General features: G+C 47.6%; 1 protein-coding gene across 8 annotated transcripts in view; it reads left to right on the top strand.

The window, feature by feature from the left end:
• Positions 1-12,425, top strand: part of RFX2 (regulatory factor X2) — a 56,139-nt gene that overhangs the window by 16,453 nt on the left and 27,261 nt on the right. For 6 of the 8 annotated variants that reach the window (XM_021378509.1, XM_021378516.1, XM_021378518.1 and 3 more), the window contains one exon: positions 10,060-10,172. In XM_021378509.1, coding sequence (XP_021234184.1) covers positions 10,060-10,172 — 113 coding nt within the window. Of the gene's footprint in view, positions 1-10,059; positions 10,173-10,217; positions 11,446-12,425 lie in introns of those variants that run through there. The other 2 variants (XM_021378515.1, XM_021378513.1) reach the window with 2 other exon arrangements.

Genomic DNA, 12,425 nt, shown 5'->3' with positions numbered 1-12,425 from the left:
GCTCAGTTACTATAGCAAAGACATTATTTGTCGATCCTCCCCGGGCTGCTGAAAATACCCGCTGACATATTTAGTGCGCTCGCGAGCTGGCGGCGCGCGCTGAGGCCGGCGGGGCTGGCACTGTTTGGTTTGGGAAGTGTTCCCCGCGTCGCACAGCAACGCGGCCCGGCCGCCGCAGCGGGCTCGGTCTCCTCTAGCAACCCGTGTTGCTCCCCAAACATCGCCCTGCCCGCTTCGTCACCCAACATCTGCCGGCTGCTCCTCCCATGCGAGCTGCAGCCATGCATCCCCGATGTTTTCTCCTGCTGCAGCTCCCCCGCTGTAGCACCCGAAAGTGCTCTCAGAACTAGAGTGAAATCTAACCGTCTCGCTTCCCCCCCTTTTAGGGATTCACAAGGACTTAAGTCTCTCCGCTTGATGCACAGCGCAGCGCTGAGGCTGTGCTTTTGAAACTGAAGCTTTATGCTGCAGACGGACAGAGCAGAGTGGGTCCGGTGCTACCCGAGCCCCTCTCGGGGCAGGCAGAGGCAGCTGGGGGCTGGAGAGGCTGCTGGGAAGCCACCCACTCGAGTCCCCCAGCCAAAAGCACTGCCCACAGGGATTCCTAGGTTGGATCCAGTTATAACTCAGTTATTCCTCATTTGGTAACAGTCCGTGTTTTTTTTTTCTTTGTGGACACGATTGCTGTGAAGTACAAGCTGCTAGACCGGTGTATGTTTGAAGACTTTGTCTTCTCCCTTTCAGTTTGAATGCATTCTGTCCTATTCCTGTCCTCACCAAAAATACAGCCGTGCCGTTCTCCAAGTGCACAGTATTCCAATACGTATTCCTAAATGTCTTCTCTAGGGAATCTGAAGCAGCCTTCCCCTTTCTTAGCTTTTCCAAGAATTGTGTGGTTTTCAGACAGTTGGTGACTTCTATTTGGGGGGTTATGTTTAGTCTGCAGTACACTTGTCAATAGCTGTATGAATGGTAAATCTTCATGGGACAAAGCCCAGCTCCTTCTTCTCACTGCTAGTGGTGCACTGCTCTGCAAAGCAGCTGTTTCTGTCCCAGAGTTGCAACAATGTGCACAGAATGCTGCAGTGAATGAGCTGGCAGCAGCTGGGGGTCCAGTTAGGGCCCCCCCCACCACACCAGACTGTGCCTCCCAGATGAGAGCGCTCCCAAATGCACACAGCCAGTGTGGGTTTTGAACATGCAGCTATTTTACTGTATGTGCAAAAGGAGAATTATCAACAAACAAACCCCAAACTCACAAGAAGAACTTGCCCCAGAGGCCCGTTGACAGCCACGGGTCCTCCTTGCTCTGTGGGAGGTGCCCTGGCCCAGGACGCTGCACAGAGGGTGAGACCTCTTTTCTACAGAGCAGGAGCAGGGCTCAGCCCACTGCAGAGCTCTGCCCCAGTAACACCAGTCCCCAGCACAGCCCACAGAAGCATCTTGTGCATGGATGGAGAGATGCTGCAGTCAGAGCTGGTTCAGGACGAAGATTTAACTGCTTCTGGTTCCTCTCCTTGCTCAGCTCCTTTCTGGCTTCTCAGACCACCTCCTTGTGCCATGTTTTTATGCACCACGTAGTGGAAGCTCTCCCCCGAGCTCAGCTGCTTTAAAATCTGATTTGAAGTCGTCTCTTCCGAATGGCCACAGTTTATGTTTGTGGCTTGTTCTGCTTAACTTTGTTAAGCACCACAGCACTCATGGATGGTGCTGTATAAATAAATAGCAATACTGGGCTGTGCTGGCAGCTGTCACTCCTGCTCAGCAGATGGGCATGATGGTGAAATCCTGCAGCGCATCTCCTACTTCAGGCTTGAATTGCCAGAAGGGCCGCTAGCCTTGAGGCCTTTTAAAGGATTCTCTAGGCTAAGCAAGTAAATGATGGACACGCAGGTTCAAATTCACTTGGAGTTAATTTAAAATAAGGGACATATTCCACAGTTTTCTGCCACAGCTATAAAAGTGGGTCCTACAAAAGCACGGCTTGGAAGCCAGTGTCACATCACAGTACCCAGTCCTCGAAGGGACCGAGTCCTCTGGGCAGCGTGAGTGCTTCCAGGTACCCAGGGCACTGTGGGAGCAGCCAGGATGGGGTTCTGCTGTGATCCAAAACAGCACCTTGAAGGCCTGTCCTAGAGAGCAGCCTTCGCAATGTTGTGCAGAGTATTGCCTGATAAACTGCACTTCCCCTGTTGAACCACAGCCCTGGGAAACCCTGTGGTGTACGTATTAAAAATATGGGAAGATGATGAATTGGAGCCCAGAATATGTGCTTGCTTTCAGCACCTGTGTTCACTGCATGTGTTGCAGGTGGTACCTGAAAGGCCACGGTATGGAACAGAGCTTGGTGTGTGACTTTTCTTTCCTCCTTCCAGATGTGAAAGCCTCCTGAGTGCCCAGCAATCTCCAGAAGTTCTCTTGGGCAGCACTGTTTTCCATGGCTAGAGCAAAACTTTTCTGAAGTTAAGATTTAGCTAGCTAATAGTAAGGAAGCAAGGACTTTCAAGCACTTGTTGACAGGGCTTTGCCAGTCTGAAAACCTGGAGCTGTGGAACTTTTCCTTAAGAGCAAGCACCTGGGGCTGTCACAGGTAAGGTTCTGGGGGGTGGAATGCAGCACAGCAGTAAATGGGATGGTGCTGCCCCCCCTGTTCCTACACAGCAGAAGGGATGCTTTAGATCTGAGGGATTCCAATCCCTCTTTTGACACCTGGGGAGTACTGAAGTCATTGAGCTAAAAAGGGACAAGTTTATGGATGGGAGGGAGGGTCCCTAAGTTCCTTTGCAGGTGCTCAGGTCTGAGCTCTGAGCACACAAGGTCTGTGATCAAGCTGCTGCCAGCGGTGTTAACCCATCATGGCTCTGCTGCTCTCTCTCAGCTGGCTCTTAAGGAAACTCCACTTGAGAAGCCAGCACCGAGATGTTCCTAGCTCTCTCCTGCCACTGTGAAAGTCACTTTTAAAGAAACAGCAAAGGTTACTGAGCTGCTGTTATGCAACAACTATGTATATATGTCTGTATATATATATTACATGACTGGTTCCATGAAATCCAATTAAAGACTGTGTTTATATTTATATGACAGTATATTATTAACTACTGCTAATAAAAGCTGTTTCCAAATTTGTATTTTTCCATGAGGACCATGTTTCTGAAAAAACAGCTATACTGCTGCTGCCCTCGAAACTCATGTTTTGGGTTTATCTGGGTTTCCAGGTAACTAGAGCTCTTAGACAAGCAGCAGTTGCTTCTGTTTTAAATTAATTTAACCTAATCAGTGGAAGGCTCTGGTGCCTTCTCTGTTCATATCATTTTGAAGCAATTTAATAAGCAGCCTTTCCAGAATCAGCTTATTATCAAGTTCCTTGTCATATTTGCCTTCCCCTTTCCATCCCCTCCACTTAGCACTGCTTATTAAAAGGCTAAAGGTTATGACATGCAGTTCAGGACACCCTTCAGATGAGGCTGCTCAAGTGCCAGCTCCTGTTTATCTGGAATACTTGCTGTGTTACTCGAGGTGACAAGGGCACATTCATGCTCAGAGTCAGGGATGCCCCAAACTTTGCCCCGTTTTGTGGCTGGGTTTGGCAGGGCTCTTCCTATCCTGCGTGAGGCGAGTGCTTCTCCAGCCCTAGGGATGCGAATGGAACAAGGAGAATGTCACTGCTCGTGGGAATCTCACTGCCCTTCTTCTCTGTGCAGCCCTAACTGCTCCTCTGAACCCAGCTCCTTCTGAACGCTGAGCAGGAAGGATCTCCCACAGCTCCCAGAGCAGCTAAAAGGGAGCAAGGAAATACTGTGGCTCTCCAAAGTCAAGCTGGTATCATATTTTCTGGATATATAATATTTTGGATGAGGAATGGCCTTCCTTTGGATATAATGTTTGGATAAGGTCTTCCAGTACTTAAAGGGAACTTATAAAATTGATGCCCCGTCCCTGGAGGCATTCAAGGCCAGGCTGGACGTGGCTCTGGGCAGCTTGATCTGGTGGTTGGCAGCCCTGCACTCAGCAGGGTGGTTGAAATTAGATGATGTTTGAGGTCCTTTTCAACCCAGGCCATTCCATGATTCCATGAAAAAGAAGAGAGACCGACTTTTTACAGGGTCTGATAGTGATAGGACTCGGGGGAATGGCTTTAAACTAAAGAAGGGGAGATTTAGGTTGGATGTGAGGAGGAAATTCTTCACTCAGAGGGTGTTGAGGCCCTGGCACTGCTGCTGAGAGCTGTGGGTGCCCCATCCCTGGAGGCCCAAGGCTGTGGATGGGGCCCTGGGCAGCCTGAGCTGGGGGGTAACTAGCCCATGGCACGGACTGGGGGGCTGTAGGGTCCCTTCCAACCCAAGCCATGTGGGTGTACTCAATGCTAACAACTGTTCTGAGAGCTTTGCCCCTCGAGTTTTTGCTGTAGCGTGTGAAGGAGGTGACAATTTTAATCCTAACCATGGATGCAACCACGCAAAGGCGATGTGTTTCTGTTGGTTTCACAGCCATGGAACCCCATTTTCTTGAAGCAGAATGCTGGGTGCAGGCACAGAGACATGCTCATCCTCATCCTCGCTTCGGAGCCGCGTGGCCATGCCTGCAGTGCGTGCTCACAGTTCCTCCAGCCCTGAGTTTTATGGTCAGTGGGAAAATAAAATATTTTCCTGATAGGGATTTCAGGGAAACGCCTGCTATTTCTTGGAGATATCGTGCTTTGGAGACATGCACTGCAGGAATAGAGGATGTGTGGAGGCAGGAAGCGAGCTGGGTTTGATACAAGTATTTGCCTTGGTTCTGCTCTGTGGTGGTATAATTCATGCGATCACGTTTTTATTCACGTAATATAAAAATGTGTTTTTTCCAAATAAAGACAATTCTTTCCTGCGCTGTGGTTAAAACACAGCTAATGCCTTTACAGAGCAAATTATTAAACAAAGACTGAAATATTGAAGAGAACCTCATATAAAATAAATGTAGCATAGAAGGTGGTAGATAAAGTCAATAGTTGTTGTTCAGCTGCTTGAATAGAAAGTGAAGATCTGCTGTTCTCTGTATTCCTTTCACTATTTTGAACACTTCTGAGTGTTTTGAGGGTCTTCAGTAGTGAATCTGCTAAATGTAGAAACCCCACATCCTTTTTCTAGAGGCAAGTTGATAGATAAACAGGGGAGTAAATACTATTTAGAGCTTGTGTAGAACTTGGTGGTTAAATAACATTTTTATTTCTTCTGAATTCGGTTGTTGCCATTCTGTTTTTCCTATTTATTCAAGCTCCATGCCAGCTAAACCTGAAAAAAAAAGTTCCAGAAAGCAAAAAACTATTTTAAATTGTAAACCTTCCCTTCAAAGTATGCAGAAAATGTACAAAACCAACCAAACAGAGAAAAAAAAATAAAGCAGAAACTTGGACTTGAATTTTGATCCGGCAAGTCAATGCTATGGGTAAGAAATTGTTCATTTCTTCTAATTAAACTACAACCTTCCCATTACTACATGTTTCCAGTGTTGGGATTTTTGGTAAAACACCAACTATTAGGAGATTTCTATAAAAAAACTCGGAGCTTTATCGTGATCCTGTTTATGGAAAAGTGACTGCTTGTGACTCCCTGGTTGTTTTACCCCTTGGTCAGCCTGAAATCCACCAAACCAAAGGAAATCTTGGAGCAGAAACTGGGTGCAGTTCAGCATCCTGGCTGTTGGGTAGTGCAGCTCTCATTAACTAATGGTAATATGAAAGAGGCACAAAGATTACGCAGTGCATTCATATAGGGTGAAGTTCGCTATAAATTCCCTTAGCATTCACATCCAGCTCTTCAGGTTTCCCACTGTTGTGTCTACCTGCACTTCATTTTAGCTGTGTATTTTGACGTAACCAAGCTCATCTCTGTTCCCACGCCTGCCCGTATTCTGGTTGTGGTTTTTATCTCCAGTCCCTGCTGTGGGATGTGCCTGACACCAGGTGCAGGTGGCGATTAAAAACTCAGGATACCTCGTTTTAGCTGGAGAGCTAATGCAGTTGGCATTTGCTTCCTGTTTAATGGCATCAGAAATAAAGAAGGAAGAGATAATTATAGCAGGTTTGCCTGGAAAAAAGGAACGTTTTCCATTTTTCCTTCTTCGTTTAAAATGAAAGACGTGAAGTACGTTCTTCAGGCTTTGGTTTATCATTGATTCCCGTGCTTCAAGGCAATGATTTTCCTGGTGGATTTTTATGCCCCATATTTAAGGTCCAGAAATCCCCTTTGAGGGGCAGTGCTAAGCCCGTTCTCTAATGGCAAACGCAGCCACTGGAATCACCCAACAGAGGCACCAGCATCCGCCAAGGTTTACTGTAAAGCTTAACAATAAATGGCTGAGAAGTTTGTCCCAGAGGTAGAATTATTGACTATTTTTATTAAAAGCAACAAACAACAAGAACAACCTCATCCAAGACATTTTCCTTCCCCTCATTTATGCCCCGGCATTGTATTCCATTTCAAAAATTCAGCCAGGAAAAAAACAGAAAAAAAAAAATGTAATAAAGGAATGTAAAAAGTTTAAATAAGATCAAAGGATGACCATGCAAGCTTTGAAAAACAAATTCAATTTTCCCCCACCGTAAAATGGTTCGCAATATGTTTTGCCTTCCAATGAGCATGTAAATCACCCAAACGAGCAATGCTGGTATTCTCAAAGCAACGCTGCTATGCTTGAACCATTATTCTGGATTGAAAAAAGGCATTCACTGTTTGCTGGTGTACGGTAGCTCCCGTGTTTTACATGTGCACCTTAAAAATGTAACTGTATGTAAATACAAGGGCCCAGATGCCATCCGTGCACCTCACACGCTGCTTTCACCCGTGAGAATCAGACCGGCATGCCAGTCCCACTCCAGGGCTTCCTGCCTTGAGTAAGGCTGCTCTTACACACAGCAGAAGAAAAGGGGGGGGTGGCCAGGAGGAGCAAACACCACTGGCACCCTCTCCTATTAAACCTGAGCAGCTGTAGGGCTGCAGCCCTGCTGAATGAGGAGCAGAGCAGCGGAGAAAAACAATCCGAATACTTTCTCTGGGGCAGGCTCCCTGCTCTGGATCTAATCAGCAGTGGTTATTAAGACACTTGAGGTCTCAGCATTTAGCGGTGGATCTTTTTTGTTTGATTGTTCAGGAGCTGATAGTTTATATTAAGGCGTTCCGTGGAAAAATACTTGGAGCTCCTCTTCACCTCTGCGTTCTGTTGGGTCCTGGCTGCAGTGCCAGGACCTGCGGTGCTGGGTGCTGGGCCCCCATCCTGTGGCTCCTTCTGGGAGGTGGCTTCCACCCCATCTGCAGGACAAAGCTTTTGGATGCCCCTCGCTGCAAACCAGAATGTGGAAAACATTGCGAAGTGCTCCCTTATCTCTGTTTTCCCAGCGTTTTGGAGCTGGTTTAGGCAGGACAGATTAACAAAGGCAAGGCTATTTACATGAAGGCCGTGAGATTTATGAATGAAGCAGCAACAATTGGAGTTTTATCAAGCCCCAGGCTTGTGGCATGACTACTTGTCTTTCTCAAACACATTCAGACTTTGACAGCTCTCTGAGGCCAGTGCTTGAAAAACACCTTGCAGAGGGGAGCGGGATCGCTTTTTTAGGAGTGGGAAAACTGAAGCATAGGAAAAGGGGAAGCATCCTGCTCAAGGTCACCGAGCAAGTCGGTGGCAGGACCAGAAATAGCACCCAGAAGTTATTAGCTTTTTCTGTATTTCCTTTCCTGTCACTGCTGTTTGCTTGGATACCGAGATAGCCGGGGTGTAAACAGAAGGTTTCCAGAGCGCAGCAGCCCTGTGGCCTGATTCATTCAGCAATGATGCAACGTGGAATCCAGATTTCTGCACCGCCTCCTGCAGCCGCTGCTGTGATGCCACACGTGACGTCACCGCCGGGTTGAGCAACTTTGAGACTTGTCTGAACCTGAAATGCACAGCGTGCAGGGCCCCTCGCACTGCAGTTTTATTCCTTCGGCAGGGTCAGATTCCGTCTGCTGACTGGAGAAATAAATGAGTTGTCTTTTTGCTCTTAGCCCTGCACGGAGCCCTGGAGTTTTGGGAGTTGGCTGTGGGTGCTTTTCCCCTCTGTGACATGCCGGTGGCTTTGTTCACTGCTGGTTTGTTTCTCCATCTGTGCAGACTCACCAGCCCAAGGGGCTGCCAGGCTGCTATGCTGCCATCAGCTGTTGGAAGGCACCAGACACCTTTCCCAGCTCTGTTGGTTACTCCTGCTGGGACAGCTGCAGCCAACAGGGACCACATCTAGGGCTGCGGGGAAATGGCAGGGCAGCTTCCGAGCTACCAAGCCTGCCAGGAGCAGATCTGCAAAACTCCCTGCAAGGAATCCTTTCCCAGGTGTGGGCTTCAGGCAGGTGGCAGAACTGGCACCAAACTGGGGCTGCAGCCCAACACCAAGCGCCCATCACAAGTGTGTTCCTTGCTATGCACGCCCAGCTTCCAGGAAGGGGAATGGCAAGGCCTGGGACACGCTTCCCCTCCTGCTGGAAAGCTGTTCCCCACTGCACCTCTGGTAGCTGTCTCTGGGATGTGGACAGAGATCTGGGGCACCGTGCAATGGTCGCTCAAAGTGCAGGAATTCTGTTGATATTGTCAGCGTCTCAGCAGCACAAATTAGGGCTAGCAGACGGCGTACACAGTTCTGTCTCTGCAGTTCTCAGGAAGCACAGGATGGCTTCAGTGGGAAATGAATTATTCTCTATGCAGGATGTTCTACTAATGAACAAAATAATAATAAGTCGTGTACATGTGTTTTGGGGTCCAGCTCTCCTGTGTCTGTCCACCTTGTCTGGAAGTACAGCTGCAGATCTCATTGGGTTCTTTGTGTCTGGCTTTGTTGTCATCAGTAACGGAGTCTGTGTTTTATAACAAATCTGAAACTAATGGTGATGATTTCTTTCGGCAGCAGACAGTTCATCTTCTGCCTCTCTCTGCTCTCTTTTGCTCACTGGGAGAAGCCAGAAGACAAAGTCTCAGCAGGGCTGAGGGGCTGGCAGTTCTGAGCTGTCAGAAAAGGCCACTCAGGAGTGATTCTTGAAGCCGTACTTGAGATCCTTCTGTAGGCCTGGAGAGCCAACATCTGGCCCTGTGAGAACCATTCCCAAATTTCTTTTTGCCACCATGAGCAGTGTCCAGAGTGCCCCTCAGCTTCTCATTCTCCCTTTTGCCTCTTCAATTGCACAAAGCTGATGGAGAAGTTCAGATGCTGGAAGGGGAGGGAAATGAAACTGAAAGGATTCCACCCCATTGTTCGGAAGCTGTGTGGCACACAGCAGCAAGGCTAAGGAAGGAGAAATGACTCTGCTCAAAACGTGGATGTTTCTGAATGCGTTGGTTCAGAAGTGACAGCAGAAACATCTTGAAATCATTTTAAACGGGAACTTTCACAGCGGTCCCCTTGGGGTGGGCAGCACATGGGGCAGGAGGGCGATGGCTTAGGTCCTGCTTTGGGGGACATGGAGGGGATGAAGTGATGTGGGGCTTGGCTGGGGGGCAGGGGTGTTCCTTGGAGGTTTGGAATGGCACGCAGCCGCTGCTCGTTCTTTGCGTTCGTGCTTGGGTGTTTGGTCACTGGCTGTGATTATACGCCCAAATTGGTCACCTCACTTTCAGAATGCAAATATTAGCTAAGCCCCAGGCAGGTACTTCAATAAAAATTTTGCAGTAACCGTGATAGAGCAGAAGGGGAGAATAAATGGCTTTAAAAATACGCTCTTACTCTTACAGATCTGTAGTTATCCCTCGCTATGACACAATAATTTTCCAATGCTACTTTTTTGTTATATTTAGAAGTGCATTTTCTGTTCCTTCCCTCCCCTTTCTGTGGAACAATTGTGCAACTTTCTTTTTTCTTAATATAATGCTGCATTAAAATTAGATCCAAGATTAAAAAGAGCCCTCTGTGTAGGAAGGTAGCTACCTTCCTTCCTAGCACTCCCCCTGGGTCTTCCACTGGGATTTTGCTCCTTTTAGAAGCCGGTTCCTGGGGCTCCTGGCTACGGTGAGCGAGCGTAGCAGTGCTTCCTATGCTGATGTCCCTTCTGCTCTCTCCAGCAGTGAGCATGCAGAGTTCAGAGGGTGGATCAGACTCAGCAGCTTCCGTGACACTTCATCCTTCTGCATCAGCCCAAGCTCCAGTGGTGCAGCCAGTGCCAGCCTCGCAGCAGGTAACGTATGCACAGCTGGAACGCCGTTTCCATGGAGAAGGGGCCAGTTCTACCAGTAGATGTATTTTAATCCAGGACTTTATTTGGGGGAAGGGTTTGCTATTCAGCTTGTTGAGGCAGTGGTGAGAAACTGTGCCTGGAGATTGTGTTGATCGAGCCCTTAGATACCTACCTGTGTTAGCACTGCTTTTAAACCCCGGAATTTAGATTTTTAACTTAGCTACCTAAGGAACTCACTTTGTGACAGGTTGATGTTTGCTCAGTCAAATATCTTGCTGCCATTTATTGTGCCAATGAAAGCAGCAGCAGAAAATGAAACTCTCCTTAAAAGCATCTCCAGCAGAAAAGTTACCAAACTCAAGAGAAAAGAGAGGGAGAATGCTGAGCAGGAGTAGGTGGAGGAGTCACATGGAAGCCTTTTGCTTTGGTGGGTGGATCCTTACATGTTGAATTAGGGAGAGGGGGGATATTTGTGATACATTTGCATGCTCTTGAAAGGTCTCCTGATAGGAGAGGTGAATTAATTGATGAATGAAAACTACCTAGTACAAAACGGGAAGTGCTAAGTATAACTGTAGTTCCTTTTTATGCCATTTGGGGAACTGTCAGAAGAACTTTCCATCGCAGTTAAGGAAGCTGGAGGGATAAGAGAATGGGTGGGTGTAGCTCAGCTACACCCTTCTCTCCAACTCCCAAGTGAGCAGAAGTAGCTGCCATTGGATGCTGATGGGAAGTGATAATTAAAAATAGTGAATTGGTAGGAGTGCTTGGTCCATTAGGACTTGGACATCCGCGTTACGCACCTCGGCACATTTGGCCAGCCTGTTGTCTTCCTGCAGCCTTCCCAGCACTTATCTAGGGGTTGTTTCTCATTTGTATTGTAATGGTGTGAATGCTGGTCAGCAGCATAAAGTATCTTAGAGATTATCAGTCCGTAGTGTGAATTTGGCTGTGACAACATTAACGAAGTTTAGAAAACCTGCCAGCTTTGGATCATGAAATTACCCGTCCAGCCTTTCCTAGTGCTGTTGTCATGACATGGCGTCCTGAGTGGAACTCCGTGGATTAAGGAAAACCCAGAGGATCTTGGAAGAGAGCTCGGAGGAGGAACATCTAGAGAGCCTCCCCCTCCCACCAGCAGGACAAAGGAAACCTAGGAATGAACTACTGGCAGCAGGAGTGGTGCGAGGCTGAAGCCTTTGGTTTTGTTGATCACTGGTCTGCCTTTCAGTGTGAGAGAAGGCTCTACGAACAGGATGGCCTCATCTTACAGGTTGGGGATGATTAATTATTTTGGTTGGAAGCTGATAGGAGTAACCGGGCAGGTGGTGATGAATTACAAAAGTAGCTGAGTTGGGCAGCTGTGCCAAAGGAGGAGAGATGTGTCATTTGGTAAAAGCAATGACAGAGAATGGATGAAAAGTAGAAGAAAAGAACAATTCTCAATGAGACATGGAGGCAGTTGGCATTGCCAAGGTCTGACTTGAAAAAGGGATTTTAATGTTCCACCATGCACTGGTCACAGCCTCTTTTGGAAATAAAATAGGCAAAGTGATGGCAGGCATAAGTGTCTATGTCCTTATCACTGGCTCAGCTGCAGGATCTCAAATGTATCCAGATTTGTGAAGGTCTGCATGGGGGGCTGGTGATATAGGGACTGCCTAGGGATCTTGGTAATTATCATATTCCTGTAATTCTACGAGAACAGAATTTCTGGCTGGTTACAAAGGCCATGTCAGGGAGGGTGTTAGGGGACTAAAATTCATAAATGGAGATATGACAGCCAGTAATTGTCAAGGTCTCTTCTAGGACTCATGTGGGATTGTTTTGCAGCTGTTTGTTCTGTTGGCCCAGTTTGCTGGGTATTTTTAAAGCTTCAAGCTGCAGAGGATGACTGTCTCCTTGGAGAAGGTCCTCATCAGTTTAAAATGGCATACAGATATTTGGCTTGAATGTTTCCTTTCTTACTTTCATGCCAGTATCCAAGGCTCTGTTCCCATGGGCCTCACTGAATCATTTCTTTCCATCCACATTTGTTTTTCTGGATCTGCAAGGTGCTTAGCACACTTCAAGACATGTCCAGCCTCCAACAGAGTGTTGAGTGCAACGCAAAGAGCAGGGGGACAATGGAAAGGGCAGGGGAAAGGTAGAGGACAGTGTCCTGGAATGACCACTGCAGGGCAGCACAAGTCAAATCTGTGCCCTTGGTGAAGCTAAAGCCACAAAAGGTGCAGAACCATCCTAGATTTGGAG

Source organism: Numida meleagris, chromosome 27 (assembly GCF_002078875.1).
Source record: "Numida meleagris isolate 19003 breed g44 Domestic line chromosome 27, NumMel1.0, whole genome shotgun sequence".
In the NCBI taxonomy this organism is placed as follows: domain Eukaryota; kingdom Metazoa; phylum Chordata; class Aves; order Galliformes; family Numididae; genus Numida; species Numida meleagris.
This window is presented reverse-complemented; position numbering and strand designations above follow the sequence as displayed.